Source organism: Delphinus delphis, chromosome 15 (assembly GCF_949987515.2).
Source record: "Delphinus delphis chromosome 15, mDelDel1.2, whole genome shotgun sequence".
In the NCBI taxonomy this organism is placed as follows: domain Eukaryota; kingdom Metazoa; phylum Chordata; class Mammalia; order Artiodactyla; family Delphinidae; genus Delphinus; species Delphinus delphis.
Window position 1 is genome coordinate 13,679,211 of NC_082697.1, and position 22,298 is coordinate 13,701,508.

At 42.6% G+C, this 22,298-nt stretch overlaps 1 protein-coding gene across 2 annotated transcripts in view; it reads right to left on the bottom strand.

Annotated features, from left to right (window-relative positions):
- EYA2 (EYA transcriptional coactivator and phosphatase 2) overlaps positions 1-22,298 on the bottom strand; it is a 174,889-nt gene that overhangs the window by 70,629 nt on the left and 81,962 nt on the right. For both annotated transcript variants that reach the window (XM_069541444.1, XM_060032674.1), the window contains exons 5-8: positions 20,749-20,816; positions 19,074-19,251; positions 9,158-9,300; positions 2,622-2,705 (exon numbers count right to left, since the gene is read on the bottom strand). In XM_069541444.1, the coding sequence (XP_069397545.1) occupies positions 2,622-2,705; positions 9,158-9,300; positions 19,074-19,251; positions 20,749-20,816 (473 nt within the window). The remainder of the gene's footprint in view (positions 1-2,621; positions 2,706-9,157; positions 9,301-19,073; positions 19,252-20,748; positions 20,817-22,298) is intronic.

A 22,298-nucleotide genomic window follows, 5' to 3' on the forward strand; every position in this document is an offset into this window, starting at 1 on the left:
TTTGATACTATTTTCTATCCTACCTACCTTCATTCACCAAATATTTATTCAATGCCTACTAGGTGGGGGACACTGTTCTATGCTCTGGGGACAAAGCAATGAACAAAACAGAAAAAAAAGGTGCCTGTCGTCATGTTGCTTTCATTCTAGAGGGTCATCCTGATTCATTTTCCCAACAAATATGTATTGAGCAATCTGGTCCATGCACTGTGCTTAGTTGGGTTGATAAAAAATGTTCATGGTCTCTGTCCTCAGGCCACATATAGCTTAGAAGGAGACAGAAAATAAGTGCATAATTATAATATAAATGAAAAATAGAGTTATGGGGAGAGATGCAATTTAAATGGGGGTGGGAGTGGTTAGGAAAGTCCTCTTGGAGGAAGCTACCTTGGAAATGGGAACTGAAAGATAAGTATGATTTAACCTAATACCTGAACTTTCTAGAACATTCTAGATTATAGCAGAAGCTTCCAGTGTGCCCCTCTTCTGTGTCCTCTCAACATGCAGAGGCTTCCTCCTGTTAGGACCTGTGATTCCCTGCCCTAGGGTTTTCATGGGACAGGCCAGGACAGGGAAATAACCCCCCCAGAAAAAGCCCTCAACCCACGATGGAAGGGAATGTGTAGATAAATATCCCAGCACCTTGCTCCTTGGGGGAGTCAATTCTGAGGTGTGTTCCAGAGTAGCCCAGAGGTCCCCGGTGGTTCCGAGTTGCAGGTACCTGCAGCCATAGCTATCTACGTACCCTGTATTGGCTGCCTTCCCTTCCCTGCCTCACTTCCCCACTCTGTACCTCGTGCTTCCTGGGATCACCGCCCAACTAAACTACCAGCACTCACTCCTGGTCTCAGGCTCTGCTTCTGGGAAAAACTCGGAAGAGATGGGAGAGATGGTGGCAGGTTCCGAGGACAAAAAGCAACTCAGGACAAGTAAGAGAAAACAGGGCTGGAGAGTAGGGCAGGAGCCAGCTCATGGAGGGCCTTGGAGGCTGGGCTTAGGGTTTGTCAATGGGGAAGCCACTGATGATTTTTCAGTAGAAGAGAGACCAGGCTTGTATTTTAGGATGACCCCTCTGTAGGGGGCTGGCAAGGGCAAGAGTGGAGACCAGACAGCTGGAGGGGAAGGTGGCTGGGATTAGGTGATGGGATTGGAGAGAGCTGGCTGGTGATAAGTGACATGGACCAGGTGCCATGGGGCCCAGAACAGAGCTCTGGGCTTTGTCCCTGTCTTGAACGAGCCTGTAACTTGGTTTAAAGAGTGGTAGTGAGACACAGACACAAAAATCTTAGCCTAGATTACAAAGCCCTACGCAATCCATGGGAACTGAATTGTTGCATGAAGCTGTGGAACTTCTCAAAGGGTAAGAAGAGTGAAGGAATGGTTCTTGGGGGGCCGGTGGCTTTATTGGGGGTGGTTAAAAACCATAGAACACCCAGCCTGGGTGGGCAACTCACTACTGCAGCCCCTTTGGGAAAGCCCTGCTGTTTTGCCCTAGCTGCCAAGTCTGCTCTGGTGCTTTCAGCAGCTCTGGACTCTGCCATCCTTTACCTAAGCCGTGCACACTCCAAAAACGCATGCCGGATTTCCCGCAGGCACTGCTAGACACATTAACGGCATTCCTCCTCGGCAAGAGATTTCTGCACCACCAACACCATTTTTATATTCTTTACAACATAACGGCAGACGATAAATCTATCTTGCTAATTACACATCCAGCTTGTTATAACCCTCATAAAAAACACGAGCAGCTGGAAAAGCCATGAGGTGATGTCAAATCATATTCCTGGGCTCTAAACAGAAACAGAAATATTTTCCAGGCGCTGGTGTGTCTCATGGTTCCCACTCGTGTGTGGAAGCAGCTGCCAATAGGTCGCTTACCTCGGATGAGCCGACGGTGCATCTGTCCCCTAAAGCCGCGCCCTGCCACCTCTACCTGTCTCCTCGAAGAGACGGCAGACGTCTGGAGCACCCGCATGTGGTTTGATACAAAGCCCATGGGATCGGCAGGGTTTGGGTTTCAGTGGTTGGGTTCATTTTTGCATTTTTAAGGGCGTTTTGACATTTCTTGCATGGACCACCGGTCAACGGACAGCATCTGCCCGGAACTCTAACTGGATGGCTCCCCGACATAATTTGTCGGTGATACATTTGCAAAGCTGTTGCTAAGATCCATGCTGGAGCTGACAAGATGCCTCCCCCTTGTCTCAGAAAAATGGAAGGAAAATTAAATTCATCTGCCGGAGACACTAAAATAAACAACAGGGAAGAAGAAAAGTACTTTACCTCGTTTTTCAGCTAGGATTACTGGGTTTGGCCGAAGCACCTCCTAGCCCTCTTAGGAGGAGGGAGACAGCCGAAGACTACAAGCCTATATCCTATCAAGTGGATGTTGAATGTTTCACGTGTTGGAAGAAAAGGCATGGGAGACAATGGGAGAAGCTAATTAAAATTTCACATGTCAAGGGAAGATTCCATAGGCCTTCCAAAGCCCGGCTGACGCAAAGGGGCAGCTTGTTGGAGACGCCGTCCTATGAACTGCCCTCGCAATTCCCAAGACAAACCAGCTGGACAGACTGTCACGTTGGAAAAAAAAAAAAAAAGGAGGCAAAATGGATTCTTACCTTCCCGTATCTGGAGGCAAAAGTCCCCGTGAGTAAGGAGTGAAAAATAATTATTGTCTCATCCAAGTCCCACACGAACACACGCTGTGATGAAAGAGAGGGAGAGAATGGAGACAAATGCACTTGCTTGCATTTGACTTAATGTCTGCAGAAATTAATTCCCTGGGAGGAAAAATATGTCTTGAAAAACATTATCTTTAAGTTATAAAACATGTGACTCACGCATGTATCCTCGAGTCCCCATTCAACCTCAGCTGTGTAAAATATATTCTGATGGCCAAGTTTTTGGGTTCCTATCAACCCATAGATGCCAGAACCAAGACGCCTGTTCTTGCCTTTCACATAAAAGCTCAAAAGAGGAGTTCAGTCCAAAAGCAATAAAAATCGTAGAACTCATTTGACAAAATGAAATACTACCATTTTACGTTCACTGCTCACCGTAAGCCCAGCTACTTCTAAACATTTCTGTTTTTAGCAATTCTGCTGATTACCTTTATAACTCTAAATAACACCTTTACTTATTGATTTGCCAACTTTAAACAATATCTTTTGACTGGGCAACGGGAAAGATGAGGGTTTAGCTCATGGTAAATCTCCCCCATTTCTCCAGAATTTTATATTTTTCACATATGCAAACCCCTCTATTTCCAATTCCCATCAGCACTGGACACTTTCTCTTGGCTAAAACAGCAAACCCAATATGGAAAATATGGACACTGGTGTCCCTACCCGTTCCCACTACCTCCTTGCCTCTTGAAGAGCTGACCTTTAGCCTCACTTTTGCATTGTCAATGTGGATAAACTGGTTTGTGCTTTGGGTTTTATAACTGTACTTAAGACTTCTGTGCTCTGTCTATATGTTGATTTTAAAAGTTGGTAACCAGTATAGAGCATTTATGTACATCTTGTGATTACTGTTCACTGCAGAGCAAAGTCATGTGCTAGGATTTCACTTCCTTCTCTATGTATCTAATGTCATAGCTCCAGAGCCACTTTAAGGAGACTGTTCCTACCACCAAGGTCATGTGTATTCTCCTTTCTTATACTCCATCCTGATTAAAATCGTGCCATATCTCAGTTTGTTCATAGGAATCACGCCTGTTTGGAATAACTTTCTGTTTTTGCTGGAGCTTATTAATTGCTTTAATTCTTTTCTTGTTTCCAATAACATGCCTTCAGTAGAATTTCAAATTCAGCCACACCCTCTGTATCAAAGATGTTCTTCCTCTGTGACAGAATGTTCCAATGTGGACTGGATCATCTTCAGGCTTGTTACATAGCTAGCATCCTGAAACTTCCCTTTACTGCATTTCTGGGTCAGATCCACTGTTTTCTGGATCCCAAGTCTCTTTCTTGGTTTTCTTCCTTGTTTTGCTTGAGTACATCCTTAAGTTACTTCTTCTGAAAGGAGCATGGAAAGTAACCTTCCTGCATTTTTGCTAATCTGATCATGTCTTTATTTTGCTCTAAGGTTCCTCTGGGTGCAGAATTCCAATTGGAAAATAATGCCCTCTAGATCTTTGAAAGAATCTATCTTGTGTCAAGCATGATTAATGAGAAGTCTGATGTTTCACTGATCCTCAGCTCTTTACAGGTTTTACTTTTTTTCTCTTTGGATTTTTTTAGGCTCTTTTCTTTATACTTGGCATCCTCAAATCCCATGAGGATATATCTAGGTGTTGTCTTTTTTCATTCATACTGTTCAGCACTCAAACATTTCTCAAGCCTATTTCTTTAAATAATGTCCTCCAATCTTTCCCATTGTTACATCTTTCTGGAATTCCCAATAGACAAACTAGATCTTTTGGATTGATATTGCTTATCCTTTAAAAACAGTGTTCTGTAATTTGGTCTTTTTGATCTATGTTCTCAGAGATTTCTTTAACTTTCTCTTCCAACCCTTCTATGAAACTTTTTTTAAAAAAAGTTTATTTATTTATTTATTTATGGCTGTGTCGGGTCTTCGTTTCTGTGCGTGGGCTTTCTCTAGTTGCGGCGAGCGGGGGCCACTCTTCATCGCCGTGTGCGGGCCTCTCACTGACGCGGCCTCTCTTGTTGTGGAACACAAGCTCCAGACGCATAGGCTCAGTAGTTGTGGCTCACGGGCCCAGTTGCTCCGCGGCATGTGGGATCTTCCCAGACCAGGGCTCGAACCCGTGTCTCCTGCACTGGCAGGCAGACTCTCAACCACTGCGCCATCAGGGAAGCCCACCCTTCTATGAAACTTTTGATTCTCACTATCATTTAAAAATTTACAGTAGCTTTTACTTTGTCTCTGAGTGTTCCTTTCCCAATAGCCTGCACTTCTTTTCTCGTGGATACAAGACCTCCTTGAATCTTTATAAGAAAACCAATCAGAATTTTTCTAAGATCTTTTCTGTTTCTTAAATTACCTTTCATAGTTTATCCTATTCATTTATCTTGGCCTCAATTTTTTATATGCTGGTTTTCGTAAGTTTTTCTGGTGATCATTATTTTTAAAAACAAAAGGCCTGCGTGATGTAGCTGGTGTTGGGGGCAACAAAGGCACCTACTCAGTCTACCATCTTGAATGGGCCACCTTGGAAAACTCTCTGGGGGTCAGTGGTTGTATTTACACATTTGTAATGCCTTTAAAAGTAAAGAGAAAGGTAGTATCTAGAAGGAAAAAGGTCAATTAATACAGGTTTTCAAAAAAATTAATAGACGTGAATATTATTTTGTGAATTTCTTTTTTTTTTTTTTTTTGCCTCGTGTCCATCTTGGCATCTCCCAATTCACGCCACTGGCCCAACTCCTTGCCAAAGTCCATTTTTACATGGAAATGATTCATTTAAGATAATTAGACAGCCATAAGTTTTTACTTATTCATTCAGAAACAATTTTTAGTGAATATTATTTTGTGAATTTGTTGATCTTTTACATTTATGTGTATGTAAATGCTGGGTCATGATAATAAGTATTGTTCTTATTATGGGTCATGGTAAAAAAAAAAGTTTGAAAACCACTGTTTTTGAAGAGAGCTTCTGGGGTTTAAATATGCCAAGTCCTAATTCATCTGAACTAACTAGGCTGGATCAGTTAAACTTAGAAATTTTGGTAAGAGAATTCTTTAAAAAAATCAAGTAATTTCAAATTTAATGCAGACTCCTTAATTTACTGACTATATCCTCTCTGAAGAGGGTCTGTCCCTCTTCCCCACTAGTCCCCCATTCTATCTCTCTGTGTTAGATTCTCAGTGGGTATACTGTTCCTGGTGGACACTCTGCTCGTGACCCTAACTCTTAAGCCCACCAGGGTTTGGGCCAGGGGTGGGCCCCTAACCCCAGCTGGGTCAGAGGCCTTTCCTTGGGAGCTCAAAATTGAGACCTGAAAAGAAATTCATTGTCTTTGGGTGGCTGTTGGTAGCAATGTGATCTGAAGGACAGGGAAGACTAGTTTGCAGAGAGAGAGGAACAGAGGGGTGAGAGATGGAAACACGACCCAACACTTTTGCAGGACTTGGTTTTAGTCAGAAGTAGAGTGAGGGGCCTGGAGGAGAGTCGTGCCCACTGAAAAGACACTACCGCTTGGGGATTCTAGCACCTACACTGTGGAACATAGGGAGAGAAGGTGTAAATGCGTCTCCTTGCCCCTCCTACCTTCTGGTTCCAGTATCTTGCTGACACTTGCTGTACCCTTGGCTCTTGGGTTCTAAGAGAATCCCTGTATCCTTAAAATAAACTCTGCTTTTTCACTTAAGCCAGCTCAAGTTGGTTTCTGGCACCTGCAGTCGAGGGATTTTAACTAATACATACTCAGAATTTTCCTCCTTTCCACTTCTCTACCTAATTTCTCTCTCGTGGGCTGCAGCCATCAGCAACGGTGCCAAAGACTTAAGAGGTGTGACCCATGCAAAACCTCTGTGCTGTTATTGAGCACGGCGGTGAAACACAGCTCACACCTTTTCAACTGTTCCTGCCCAGTGGTACTTACTCTGGAATCAAGAAGCAGATGTTTCCAGAATAATATCACCCCATAATCCTTCCACGCCCCCCCACCCCCTTCTCAGCTTAATGGAAAAATGTCTCTCCACCCCCACTGTCCCCTACCAAGAGCAGAAACCACGTCAGGTGATTGAATACATTTTAAAAAAATATTAAAGTACGTGTTGCTCTCCAGGATTTCTATAGCTCTGCAACTTCAAGCTGGTAGAAAATCCTCAGGCATCTGGGAAGGCAGAAAGCAAGCGTGATCAGGAGTGAGTAAATTTTCTTCTAGCCTTGTGCCAAGGCCTAATCCCCCTGAAGGGCTTGTGCCAAGTCTCCTTGGTTTTAGAAGGTGGTGGCTTTAAGAATTAGAGAAAAAGCAAGAACAGAATCCTCTGGACTGAGAAGAGTCCCATAAGCAGTGGGAATACTTGCTCTCTGGCAGGTCCCGAGGGCAGTCGAGCTCACAGAAGAGATGGCTGTGTATACCAAGTGTAGGGGACGAGTGTGATGTTCAAAATATTTAACACTTTCTAGGATGATCGGAACAGACACCAGCCACAAACAACTGCTACTGCTCTCTTAGTGAATACTGGCTGACTAGCAGAGCCCTACTAGTGACGCTGGTTAGCTAGTACAGCCCTACCAGTGAATACTGGCTAAATGTCAAGTGTCTTGGTATTGGCCATTTGTTGTTGGGGTCCCCAGCATCCAACTCCTTCTTAGAAGGAGCATCTCGGTTTTCTTTCCCCTTTGTGTGCTATCTCGGTGAGACTCTCAATCAGGGGCATGAGGATCCAGGCCAGGCCAACGGGATGCTGCCTCCTTGGAATCGGACATCAAGTGACATGGCGCTAGAATCTCAAATATCTCGCTCTCCAGAAGGGGACGGCACCCTGAAGGTTCCCCAGATTCCCCAGCGTGGTCTTTGTTACTATTCTTTCTAACCTTGGTTGTATCACTTCCTCTCCATGCTGTTCCCTCCCAGTAGATCCTTTTTCGCTTGAGTGACCAGAATTGGTTTCTGTTGCTTGCAACCGAAGGATCGCAGCTAATACTCCAATGTTCTCACTCTCAACAAGGATGTCTATGCTCAACATATGGCATGGAAACCCCAGAGAACAGCTGGACTTTCAGTGACCACTGCAGGTACTGACAATGAAAAAGGGAGCAGTCACCAAGCCACAATGGACAAGAGGCTATGATTCTGTTTTCTGAGACCACTTGAACCCTGAGATTCTCATCTAATTCTGGGAGGGGAAAGGCCCCATTAATGAAATGGAATTTCCTACCACCCCGGTGGGTGGGGACTCAGAGTCAAAACGACACAGATTTTAAGGAAGTGATGAAAATGGTATTTCTTAGCTTATCTGAGTTTGCCAGCTGACCTTTGTAGCTGCTACATAATTTGTACAGGATTATCAATAGGGATGTGATGATGCTGCATTTGGATATCTTGACAGTGACTCAAGCTTTGCCAGTACTACCCATGTACACCCATGGCACACTCAAGCCAGCAAAATGACTGCCTTTTGCAAACAAGTACGAACTCGTGCGTGTGCCCATTTTTCTCCCTTGATAGGTAACAGTTGCTTCCGTCTGTTTTGGGGGCATCCATCTTGCCTCTGTCCCTTCTAGTGGTCTTCCCCATCTTTCATGCATGCTGTTCTTTTTTGTTTGTTTGCTTGGGAAAATGTCAGTGCCTGACCGATAACTCCACACTTGCTTTATTATAATAAAGATGGGCGCATCCCTTAGACCAGTAGCTCTCAGTCTGGGCTGCACTGGAATCACCTAGGGAGCTTAAACATACTGACACCTGGGTCCCACCCCCAGGGAATCTGATTTAATTGATCTGGGCTTGAGAATGAAGGTTTCTCAAAATTCCCAGGAGATTCTCATGTGCAGCCCAGATGGAGAACCACCGAGAAACTCAGAATTACAGAAATGATGCAAACTTATTTGAGCCAGCCTCCTGTCTTCAGGTAGATAAATATCTAAGTCATAGTAGAATCACTAGGGGAACTTTCAGAACTCCCTGAAATGTCTAGTTAATTAGTCTGGGATGGGGCCTGGGCATCTGAATTTTAAAAAGCATCCCAGGTGATTCTATCATGTAGCCAAGGTTAAGAATCACTCTAACCCAGTGGGGAAGGTCCACTGTCCAATGTCATCTTTACTGGAGGCTCTCAAAGTGTGCTGCCCAATGCACATCAGCATTGTCTAGGAATTTGTTGGAAATGTGAATTCTCAGGCCCCGCCCCAGATCTACTGAATTGGAAACTCTGGGGGGTGGCCCCAGCCGTCTGGGTTTTCGCAGGCCCCCAGGTGATGTTGTTGTGGCTCACATTTGAGAATCACCCATCTTTACCATCTCTAGGGTCACTTTTCCTAGCCTGGCCAGTCAACGGTGCTTCCGTGTGACCAACCGAATTCTTCCCTCCTTTCCACCAAGGGCCCTTTTCTCTGTTCTGCACTTTGTGAACACACAGGGCCATTCTCCCCCAGACAGAACTCTGCCCGACGCCTCCTGTTCCGGCCACGTGTGGAGATGACATTCACCAAGTCAGGCAGAAGCCTCTGAGTTACCTCAATCTCATTGTCGCCTGCTGGGGAGGGGTCACTGCTCCGCTTAGACCGGCCTCGGAGCTTCCCGTCAGAGGCCCGGTGCGGCCTGTCTGCGTCTCCCTCTTTGGCTGGCGTGGAAGGTCCATTGTGCGTGTTATATTCACCTGGCGTAGGAGAGGGAAGGGCAGACGTATCAGAGGCTTGGCTGAGTGTGTCCTCCCACGAGCTATTACACCAGAACCATCTAACTCCAGAGTGGGAGGTCCCCAAGGCAGCAGCGAAGGCAAAGATCACGTAGAATCAAAATTACTCTTGAAAATGCCTTAAACTGCCCGTTCATAATCATTCATACACCCAGCAAAGATTTACTGAGTAGGTATGGTTCCAGGCACTGGTTCCATAGCACTTAAATTCTAGAGAGAGGAGAGACACATTAGACAGACAAGTAAGTATATAATATGCCAGATGGGGACATATGTTATAGAGAATTGACAAATCGGCTAAGAGTGCAGGAGTGCTGGGAGGTTACTAATTTTTTTGTTTGTTTGTTTTACATCTTTATTGGAGTATAACTGCTTTACAATGTTGTGTTAGTTTCTGCTGTACAATAAAGTGAATCAGCTACATGTATGCCTATATCCCCATAGCCCCTCCCTCTTGTGTCTCCCTCCCACCCTCCCTATCCCACCCCTCTAGGTGGTCACAAAGCACCCAGCTGATCTCCCTGTGCCATGCATAGGGGAGGCCTCATGGATAAGGGGACAGCCGAGCAGGGATCTGAGAGAAGTGAGGGCAGGGGCAGCTGGGGAGCTACAATTCCAGTGAATGGAGTTTTGTGTTTACAATTGTCTATATATCCTAAAGCCTGAGAATTCCTAGACAAACAGAAGGAAGAAAATAACGTATATATATATATACATATGTATGTAGCTGGGCATCAAACTCTTCTACCTTTAAGAGATCCCTCCCTTGGGGTGAAAGGGGCGTGTGTGGGGAGAATTCTCTAGGTTCCTATCCCTAGGCGGCTTGCTCCACTTTCTCTACTAAAAGCCAGTCATTTAAGCTTTACTTGTTCAGAAATTTGTCACTTTCTCTACTTTCTTGCTCCACTTTCTCTACTAAAAGCCAGTCATTTAAGCTTTACTTGTTCAGAAATTTGTCAACTTGAGGTTATATAGGCAAAAGCGTCCAGCACAGGGCTGGCAATTAGGAGATGCCAGTAAATGATTTAAATTGTGTTCTGGCTTGACTACACCTACATACACATGGGGATCAGTGAGAAGGTGCAGGGCCGAGGGTGGGCACCTGTGGCTTCTCATCGAGGTGGTGTTTCCGGACACAGTGTACCGAGAGGCTGCCAGGGTCCTGCCCTTGGGCAATTGTCTAATAATCCTGAATGAACAAGTGGGCAGCACTTGTTCCCAGCACTCAGTTCCCAAAGCCAGCATCCAAGTTGTGTTGTTTTTTAAGCACAGAAGTTTTAAATACATCTTATTAGACTTTATCATCTTTATTTAACTAACAAGGGAACTGAGGCTTAGTGAGATGATGTACTCCTGTTGTTACCCTACAAATTAGTGGTAGAGGCAGAAGTAACATTTGGGCCCGCCCTTGTCACTAGAGTGACAGAACTGTAAACCAGCATGGAACCTTAGAGGACGTTCCATCCCGCTCTCATCTTACAGCTGCTCGTTTTAGCTCCCAAATGTACCCTGCGGACTCCATCTCTCCTTCCATAATTGCCAGTTCTTGGATCATCGGGGGGAAAATGCTTTTGTATAAAAATGCTTGGCAATGGACTAATTTTTTTCCTACCCTGGAAGGAATATTTCCCTCCAAAACCCAAGGGACTGAATTTTTTTTTTGTTTAATATTTATAAAACTGCTTAGCCGACTCAGGACATAATAAGAAAAGATGTGATTCTGAGTTGTCAGAACTGTTGGGCTGTCTCCAACTCCCCCAAATTTTTAGGATACAGCCTTAGAGATTCCCAAACATCAAACTAGCAAAGACTTTCTTTTGGAGGGTGAGGAACAGGCACTAAATAAATTCACAGATGCTTAAGAGTCATAAATAAAGTTTATCCTGATTCACTAGGTAGTTCTAAGGCTAGGGAGGCTTAGAAAACACTTGTTGGCCCCATTAAAATCCAGGCAAATATGAAAAAGAGGAGGAAACACCAGCTACCTACAAAATGTCCCAATAAAGTGTTATGTAGAGTCAATTTATTAGGGGTGCCAAAAAAAAGCAGCCCTTTCTGACCATATACATTCTTGAGAATGAAGGGTCAAAATTCAAGGCCAAAGTCAGAGGCACACATGCTAGAGCAATTTATAGGAATCTTTCTTGGAGTCATTTCCCTCTTTTTATTTCTCCCTTTTTAATGTTTTTACTTCTTTATTTTAACAACTGTATGGAGGTGTAATTGACATACAATAAACCACACATACTTAGAGCACACAGTTTGGTAAGTTTTGACATATGGTCACACCTATGAAACCATCACCACAATCAAGATAATGAACAAATCCAGCACCCAAGCGTTTCCTTGTAATTCCTTTATAGTCTCTTCCTCCTGCTTCCCGCCCAGGCAACCATGGATTTGCTTTCTTTCACTATAAATTAGTTTATATTTTTTAGAGTTTTAAATAAATGGCATCACTCCGTATGCGTGTACACACACGCGCGCACACACACACACACACACACACACACACACACGTCTGGCTTCTTTCAGCCAGCATAACTGTTCTGAGATTCAATCCATGTTGTCATGTATATCAATAGTTCCTTCCTTTGTGTTGCTGAGTACCATTCTATTGTGTGGATGTATCACCATTTGTTCACCTGTTCACCTGGGGATGGACATTTGGGTTGATTCTAGTTTTTGGCTGGACTAAATAAAGCTTTTATGAACAGTCACTCATCAGTCTTTGTATAGACAAAAGCTTTCTTCTTATGAGAGAGCATGATTACCAGGATATATGGTAAGTCTACGTTTGACCTTTTTTTAAAAAAAATATTTATTTGGTTGACCAAGTGTATTTTTATATGCTAACAACAAGCAGCAGGAAACAGAATATTTTTAAATGCCATTTACAGTAGCATCGAAAAGTATGAAATATTTAGGGATAAATGTGACAAAAGATGTGCAATACTTGTACCCCTAAAACTACAAAACACTGCTGGGAGAGGTTAAAGAAGACTTCAGTAAATGAAGAGATGTATCTCATTCACAGGGCAGAAGACTTACTATTGTTAAGATATCAATTCTCTACAAACTGATCAAACACAGCCTCTGTCAACATCCCAGGCTTTTTTTTTTTGTAGAAACTGCCAAGTTGATCCTGAACTTCATATGGAAGCACAAAGGACCTAGAATAGCCTTAACAGCTCTGATATAGAAAAACAAAATTAGAATACTAACACTACCTGACTTTAAGACTTATTACAAAGCTGCAGTCATCAAGACAGTATGGTATTGACATAAAGATAGACTAGACCAGTAGGTTAGTGGATCCGTGGACCAGCATAGAGAGTGCAGAAATAAACCACATGTATATGAATGTTTTTGACAAAGATTCAAAAGCAATAAAGGATAGTCTTCTCAACAAAAGATGCTAAAACGACTGGATATCTATATCCAGAAAAAACTGTACTTCAGTACATACCTCACATGACATACAAAAATTAACACAAAATAGAGCACAGACCTAAATATAAAACTTATATAAGAAAAAAGGAGAAAATCTTTGTGCTTTTGGGTTAGGCAAAGGATTCTCATATACAACACTAAAATCATGATCCAAAAGGAAAAAATATTTGATATAAATTGGACTTCATGAAAATTTAAAACTTTTGCTCTTCAAAAGGCACTATTAGGAGAATGAAAAGACAAGTCACAGTCCAGAAGAATATAATTGCAAAACATATATATGATAAAGTAAGTTGTATTAGTTAGAGGTCTCCAGGGAAATAGAAGCAGTAGGATATAGACGTAGATATAGACAGATAGATATAGATGATATAGATAGAGATTTATTATAAGAATTGACTCATGTGGCTATGGAGGCCAAGAAGTCCCACAATCTGCCTTGCACAAGCTGGAGAACCAGAAAAACCAATATTATAATTCGGTCTGAGACAGAAGGCCCAAGAATGGGGAGTTCCAATGTCTGAGGGCAGGAGATGAATGTCCCAGCTCAAGAAGAGAGAGAATTTGCCCTTCCTATGCCTTTTTGTTTTATTTGGGCTCTCAATGGATTGGATGACGCCCACCCACATTGGTTAGGGCAGATCTTCTCTACTCAGCCTACTGATTCAAATGCTAATCTCTTCTGGAGATACCCCTCACAGACACACCCAGAAATAATGTTTTACTAGCTATCTGGGCCTCCCTTGGCCCAGTCAAGTTGACATAAAATTAACCATCCAGAATATATTTTTTAAAACTCTCAAAACCAATAATAAGAAAACAAGTAACCCAATAAAGAAATGGGCAAAGTACTTGAACAAACGTTTCACCAAAGAAGATATAGGCATGGCGAAAAAAGCACATGATTAAGATGCTGAGTATTAGTCATTAGAGAAATGCAAATTAAATCATCAGTGAGATACTACTACATACCCCCTAGAAAGGCTATAATTATAAAGACTGACCATAGCAAAGGCTGGCAAGGTTGCAGAGCAACTGGATCTCCCTCAACCCTGCTGGTGGGAATGTGAAATGGTACAACCACTTTGGAAAACAATTTAGGAGTTTCTTAAAAAGTCAAACGTAGGGACTTCCCTGGTGCTGCAGTGGATAAGACTCTGTGCTCCCAATGCAGGGGGCCTGGATTTGATCCCGGGTCCGGGAACTAGATCCCACATGCATGCCGCAACTAAGAGTCCGCATGCCACAACTAAGGAGCCGGCAAGCCAAAACTAAGGAACCCACGAGCCACAACTAAGTAGCCCACCTGCCGCAACATCCTTGTCTTGTTTCTGGTCCTGGGGGGGTAGCTGTAGGTTTTTTGTAGCTGTCCTATTTTAGTCAGTTTAGGCTGCTATAAAAAAAAATACCACAGACTGGGTGGCTTAAACAATAGAGATTTATTTCTCACAGTTCTGGAGGCTGCAAAGTTCAAGATCAAGGCTCTGGCCAGTTTGGTTCCTGGTGAGAGTCCTCTTCTTGTTTTCAGATGGATGTCTTTTTGCTGTCTCCACACATGGTGGGGAGACAGAGAGATATCATCTCTCTTGTACCTCTTCTTATTAGGGCACTAATTCCACTTTGAGGACTCCACCCTTATGACCTAATTACTTCACAAATACCCCCACCTCCAAATACCATTACACTGGGGATTAGATCTTCAACACATAAATTGTGGGGGGAGGGATATAAAAATTCAGTCCACTGCATGCCTTTTTCTGATAAAGGAAGTTCCTTTCTACCGCTAATTTGGAATTTTTATCAGAAACAAATGATAGATTTTGTCAAATGTTTTTCTGTGCCTATGTTGAGATAATCTCTTTTTTTTCTTTCAAGTTACTTAATATGGTGAATTACATTAATTTTCAAATTTTAAACCAACTTTGCATCATTAAGATAAACCCCACTTAGTCATGATATAGTATCCTTTAATATACAGTTGGGCTAATTTGCTAACATTGTGTCTAGAAATTTTGTATCTACGTTTATGAGAAATATTGGTCTGTTGTTTTCTTTTAATGTCTTTGCCTAGTTTTGGCATCAGGGTAATGCATTCCTCATAGAATGAGTTCGGAAGTATCCCTTCCTCTTCAATTTTCCTGAAGAATTAATGTAGAACTGATATATCTTACTTAAATGTTTGGTAGAATTAATCAGTGAAGACATTTAGGCCTGGCAATTTCTTTGTGGGAACATTTTTAACAAAAAAATTTCAGTTTATTTAGTAGATATAGGCCTATTTCTTCTTGAACAAGCTTCAGAAGTTTTTGTCCCACAAGGAATTTCTTCATTTCATCTAAGTTGTTGACTATTGCATTGTTAGCCTTCTAATATCTGTAGGGTCTGTAGTGATGTCACCTCTCATTTTATTGGTAATTTATATCTTTTCTTTTTTCCCCATATCAGCTTGTGTAGAGTATTATCAATTTTATTGGTCTTCTCAAAGAACCAAGTTTTGGTTTCAATGATTTTCTCTACTGTTTTTCTGTTTTCAGATTTTATTGATTTCCATTCTGATCTTTGTTATTTCCTGTCCTCTACGTACTCTGGGTGTAGTTTGCCTTTCTTTTTCTAGTTTCTTAAGGTGAAAGATAAGGTGCTTGGTTTAAAACCTTTCTTCTTTTCTAATATAGGGATTTAGTGCCACAAATTTCCCTTTAAGTACTGTGTTAGTGACATTCCATAAATTTTGATACGCTGTGTTTTCATTTTTATTAGGTTCAAAATACTTTTAAATTCACCTTTGATTTTTCCTTTGACTTGTGGTGTACTAGCCAGGGTTCTCCAGAGAAACAGAACATATGTGTGTGTGTGTGTGTGTGTGTGTGTGTGTGTGTGTATATACACACACACACACACACACACACATATGTGTGTGTGTGTTTATTTATATATATGGAGAGTTATTATAGGAATTGACTCATGCAGTTACAGAGGCCAAAAAGTCCCACAATTTGCCACTTGCAAGCTGGAGAACCAGGAAAACTGGTGGTATAATTTGGTCTGAGTCTAAAGACCTGAGAACAAGGGGAGCCAATGGTGTAACTCCTAGTCTGAGCCTGAAGGCCTGAGATCCAGGGGTGGGGGATAAGAAAGGGGCCCCCACTGATGTAAGTCTTGGAGTCCAAAGGCTTAGAACGAGAAGCCCCAATGTCTCAGGAAAAGATGAATGTCACAGCTTAATAAAAGAGAGAGAGAGATCACTCTTCCTCTGCCTTTTTGTTCTGTAAGATGAGCCCTCATTGGATTTAAATGATGCCTGCCCTCATTGGTGGGGGCCATCTCCTTTACTCAGTCTACTGATTCAAATACCAGTGTTTTCTGGAGACACTCTCACAGACACACCCAGAAATAATGTTTAACCAGCTGTCTGGGCATCCCATAGCCTGGACAGTTGACACGTAAAATTAACCATCACACATGGGTTATTTCGAAGTGTGCTATTTTGTTTCTGAATATTTGAGAATTTTTCGAAAATCTTCTTGCTATTTATTTCTAATTTAATTCCACTGTTTTCAGAGAACATATTTTGTATGCCTTGAAACCTTTTAAATGTAATGAGACTTCATGATTTATGGCCCAGGATATGTCTATTTTGGTAAATGTTTCATGTGCACGTGAAAAAATGTGAATTTTGCTGTTAAGTGGAGTGGCCTATTGTCTGTTACATCAAGTCTTTTCCCTCTAGTTTCCTCCCTAGAGAAAATGACTGTTAACAGTTTTTTTGCATCCTTCCAGAAATTTCCTATGCAAATATGGGTATTAAACTATACTTATATTGAAAAAAAACTCCAGGATCATATTATGCACATAGTTCTGCCACTATCATAGTTTTCCACATATCACAATAGCTCAAAGAGAGATCCATATTAGTGAAGATATAACTAGCTTACTTATTCTTTTTAACAGATGTATAGTGTGCCAGTGGTGGATACGCCATCATTTATTTAACCTGACTCCTATTAATGGCTATTTACGTTGTTTTCAGTCTTTTGCTATGGCAATGCTCAAAAAATATTCTTTTAATTTAAGTCTTTGTACCTATGTGGGAATTTATCTTTAGGATAAGTTTCTAGAAGTAGAATAACTGGGTTAAAGAGTACATGCATTTTCAATTTTGTTAGATGTTGCCAAATTGCATGAAAGAACCTTGTAAGTTTCTTCTTGAGAGATTAAAAAAAATTCCTCCTTCTGTTGACTGAGGGAGAAGATCTAAGAAATTTAAAATATACTACAACTTCTTTTTAGATAATTTGTAACATACTTAAAAGCTTAAAAAGAAAAAAGTCCTCAAGCAATCACTACTGATTTGTCTTTTCTCTTGAGTAACGTCAGATGTTCAGATTTTGCCCTCTCCATCAGCGAACTGCCCTGCAATCATCTGCAAATTGTTGGGGCTTAATGTAACTGTTAATGCATGTCGATGCAGATGGTGCTGTGGCAGGGCTGGGGGCCAGGGAGGAGAAGAGCATTAGGATACCATATCCGGGCAACGCAAAGAGTGAGCATGATCTGTCGGTAAGATATAAACCTCTTGAGCCTCTGGAATTTGGAACCAACCACTCAAGCAGATCCTGGATAATTTCAAAAGTGGAGTTTTTATGGGAAATTTTAAGAGAGTGCATAAGCGTGTGCCTGTGTGCGTGGGCAAACGAGTATGCTTAAATGCCGTTCCTTTATAACGGACACTGGGGAGAAGAGGCAAGAGACCTCGGTTATAGCTGACAATTATTTATGTCATTAGATTTTATGTGAGCTTGTTAGACACACAGTAAAAACCATCTCAACCACTTATTGTTGAACCTTAGACCAGGGGATAGATGAAGAACAGGGGGAAACAATAAAGAAAAATTTCAATGACACAATGAGCCTTTATGTTCACTCCTGATGGGGAACAAAAACGACCTTCCCACATAACCCAAATTCTTGGGAAGTAAGTCTTTGGAATCCAGTTCACCATCAAATTATAGATAGATAGTAGCATCTATTGGAAGATTTCCTGCTTATATTTCATTTCTGAAACCAGTGTGGAGAGGCCACATTGTGGAAAGCAGGATGGGCAAAGATAATTCAGGATTATGACAAAGAAAAGTTTGTTACACTTCATACTCTTCCAAGGCAGCAATTTGGAAATTGGAATGTGGGTATTAGGCATTTATTCTATACTCTGGGATGAGGTCACAATGACCAAAATCAATGCTCAAACCCTAAACATCCTTCAAAGTTGACTTAAAAATGCTTGGCCAGGGCTTCCCTGGTGGCGCAGTGGTTGGGAGTCCGCTTGCCGATGCAGGGGACACGGGTTCGTGCCCCGGTCCGGGAAGATCCCACATGCCGCGGAGCAGCTGGGCCCGTGAGCCATGGCCGCTGAGCCTGCGCATCCGGAGCCTGTGCTCCACAACGGGAGAGGCCACAACAGTGAGAGGCCCACGTACCGCAAAAAAAAAAAAAAAAAAAAAAAAATGCTTGGCCACATTGTCTCCATTTGTCACCAAACCAATATTATCTAACTCATCCCCAACTGATGGAAAATACAAGGGCTAAAAGCAGCAGCTGCACCAGAACTTCAGGAACAAAGAGGTGAGTCTTCACTATTGTTCTTTCTCTAGCCATCAACCAATAAATATTTATTGAATGAACGTTCACAAACCATCATGCTCGTTCAGCTTCTACAAAGCCCCAGAAACAGGAGGTTTCAGAAAAAAAGAATAAAATGCAATGATATCTACTCTCATAGGATGTTCTAATTTATGGCTGTCATGTTATTTAGTGGTGATGAGCTTAAATCATCTCATGAAAGAGAAGACACGTGCGTAGCAGATTTACGGAACGAATGAATGAATCCGTAGGCTGGCGAGTTAGTCGCACAGTGATGTACATCACCAAGGGGCCTGGATGTGGAGTCGTGTGTACCCTGTCTGAATGGGGCAGACATTACTCAGCTCCAGACAAGCACTGTGACTTAATAATGTGGACCTAGGGTGACCAGATCGTCTTTCAAGAGAAGGCAGACATTAGAATTTTTAGGTAAAAATCTGTAACTTTTAAACATGGGTGCAATTAAATACACACACACACACACACACACACACACACACACACACACAAAGAAAAGCCAACAAAAGATGAAGTTAGCTCTTGGGTGACTGGTTCTTTACAGCTGGGACCTATGTCCAGTCCATACTTCATATAAGAGCTCAGACCACAGCCAGGAATGACCACACGACAGTGACTGTACTTACCGCCAAGCGACTCAGAACTCTGGCTGGGGACGTTGTGAGGTTCCTCCTGCAGGACGTAGGTGGACGTGGAGAGGGGAGAGGAGCAGATGCTGCCGGCCGGGACGTAAGGAGGGCTGTAGGACGAGCTGTAATACTGGGAGTACTGGCTCTGTGGGAAGCCGGGGTAGGAAGGATAGTCCTGGAGAGGGAAACCCACGAGGAAGGCTGTCAGGCTGATGTGGGTAAGGGGCCTCCCGGGCTGGGTCTGTTGTGCCTGTCCCTGTCTCCCCACTATTAAAATAAAAGCTCTATGAGGGCTTTTATAAAAATAAAAGCTCTAGGGGCTCTTTATAGAATAAAAGCTCTAGGGGCTTTCCCTAGAAGCAGATCTCCAAGACAAGGATTCAAGTGCAAGTAGCGGATTTGGGGCGTGAAGGAGAGACCAGCTGGGGAGTGGGGAAGCGAGACAGCAAAGGGGAGAAGGGAAGGCAGCCAGCACAGGGGCTTCTCCAGTGGGAACTGGAGCTGAATTCTACCAGGGAGATGCTAGGGTGGTAGAAAACACATCTCAGAAAGATCTCTCCCAAGGGGCAAGGGAGCTGGGGTATTTATATACCAAGTCCAGCCAGTCTTTGCTTGAGAGCTGCTCCCAGGGAACACTTAATTCCCTGGCACTTCCTGCCTGCTGTATACATTGATTCCAGAAAACACCCTTGGGCCCAGGGGTGCAGAGCCTGGCAGCTAGAGGTCAACAGGTGCACCCTGAGGGACATGCACATGGCCCTGACAGCATCCGTCTTGGTCACGGCTGTGCGGGGCACATATGGGCACTCAATAAATACTGGAAAAATTAGTGAACAAATGAATGAGTAATAAAGACCACATACACATACCCCGGAGACTAGGTGACATTTTAGGTTCACGGTGGGGGAGGGGGTGTTGTGCAAACAGTGGCGCCTACACAGCATTAGGGATCCAGACTCTCCCATGAGGGAGTCCTGGAGATGAAAGTGAAGAATGCCGATCTTCTTTATCAAGCTTTGCTTAAACCGACCAGATCGTCCAGTTCCCCGACAACAGTCATTGTTTCAAATGTTCGGCCCCACCACAGAGCAGTGCTTCTCCACCCTGCAAGCAGCTCACGGAAGCTTCTTACAGGAAAGGTGCACCAATAGTGCACAGAGTTCCCGTCCACCTTTAGCGGGTTAATTCTTAATTCACTCTCTAAGTGAAACCAAGAGACTCAGACTATTAGCCAGCATGCATCCATCTTCACGGCGCTGACTAAATTCAATCTAACAAGCATTTATAAAGCTCCCACTCTGTGTCGGGCACTCGACACTGGGACGCAGAGGTGAAGAAGATATAATTTCACCCTGGAGAAGCCTGGGGTCTGGTGAAAGACCACAGGTTATTGCATCCATCCATCCCAGATTCAACAGTCAATGGGTGTCTTAGACTCAGATCAAGATGGAACATATGACGCAGCCCATGTCATCTTGGAAATCTGCCAGCAATTCCAATTTCTCTGCCTCTACACTGTATCTTTCCAATGGCTGTTGGTACAGTCTGGCCCCTGTGTTCTCCAAATCCAGGGAATCAGAGACACGGTTTCTGGTAGGGCTCATAGGTACAAGGGGGTTCTCTGCGTACCTGGATTTAAAAGGACTATTTAAGGGTGGGGAGCTCTGCCTACCTGGTGCACAGTTCCAAAGCCAGCTGCGTTGGTCAGTCCATTTGCTCCTTGATAGATCCCTGCTGTGCCTGCAGGAAGGAGGGACAGATGAGGTTTTTTACAGTCAGAGAGGGACATGGAGGAGAAAGACACAGCAGAAAGGTGGGGTCTTTGAGGTCCTCCGACAGGTTGGGATGGAACCTGTGACTCTGGCAACCTCTCTGAACCTCAGTTCTCTCAACGAATTAATGAACGACGTGAATAATATTTTAATTAATAATATTAATGAATAAAATATAAATAACACCTTCAAAGGATCCTGGTGAGAAATAAATGAGAGTGCACCCAACACAGTTTCTGGTACTTGATAATTATGTTTTAAAACTTATTTAAAAAAATTGTAAATGTACATAACATGAAATTTACCCTTTTAACCATTTTTTTTAAAAATGAAGTATAGTTAATTTACAATGTTGTGTTTTAGGTGTACAGCAAAATGATTCAGTTACACATGTATGTATCTATTCTTTTTCAGATTATTTTCCATCATAGCTTATTACAAGATGTTGAATATAGTTCCCTGTGCTGTACAGTAGGACCTTGCTGTTCGTCTATTTTTTATCATTTTAACCACTTTTAAGTGTATTAAGTGGCCTTAAGTACATTCACAACGTTGTGCAACCGTCACCACCATCCACCTCTAGAACCTTTTTCATCTGGCAAAACTAGAACCACGTGCCCATTAAACAGTAAGTCCCATTTCACCCCCTCCCCTCGGCCCCTAGCAACCACCATTCTACTTTTTGTCTCTATGAATCTGGCTACCCCAGGGAACTCATATAAGTGGAGTCATACAGTATTTATCCTTTTGTGACTGGCTTATTTTACTTAGTATAATGTCTTCAAGGTTCATCCATGTTACAGCATGTGTCAGAATTTCCTTCCTTTTTAAGGCTGAATAGTATTTCATAGTGTATATATATCCCATTTTTGTTTATCCATTCATCTGCTGATGGCCACTGGTTTGCTCTTACCCTTTTGCTGTTGTGAATAATGTTGCTATGAACACAAGTATACAAATGTCTCTTTGAGACCCTGCTTTCAATTCTTTGGGGTATATACGCAGAAGTAGAATTGCTGGGTCATTTGGCAATTCTATTTTTAACTTTTTGAGGACCCGCCATACTGTTTTTCCACAGTGGTTGCATCATTTTACATTCCCACCAACAGTGAGCAAGGGTTCCAATTTCTCCACATCCTTGCCAACACTTATTTTCTGTTTTTTTTTTAAATTGTAGCCATTCTAAAGAGTGTAAGGTGGTAATAATTATGTTTTGAATTAAATGAATGAGTGTAATGACTTCTCCTCTTTGAGCTTCAGTTGTCCCACCTGTAAAATGGGGATAAAAGTGATACTACTACTACTACTATTACTACTACTACTAGAAGATGCTACTTAGTGAATGAATGAGTAAATGAATGAATGAGTGTGGTGTCATTTCAGGTAGGGTGGTCAGGGAAGACCTCTGAGATGACATTTGAGCTGAGCCAGGAATGATAAGAGGAAGCCA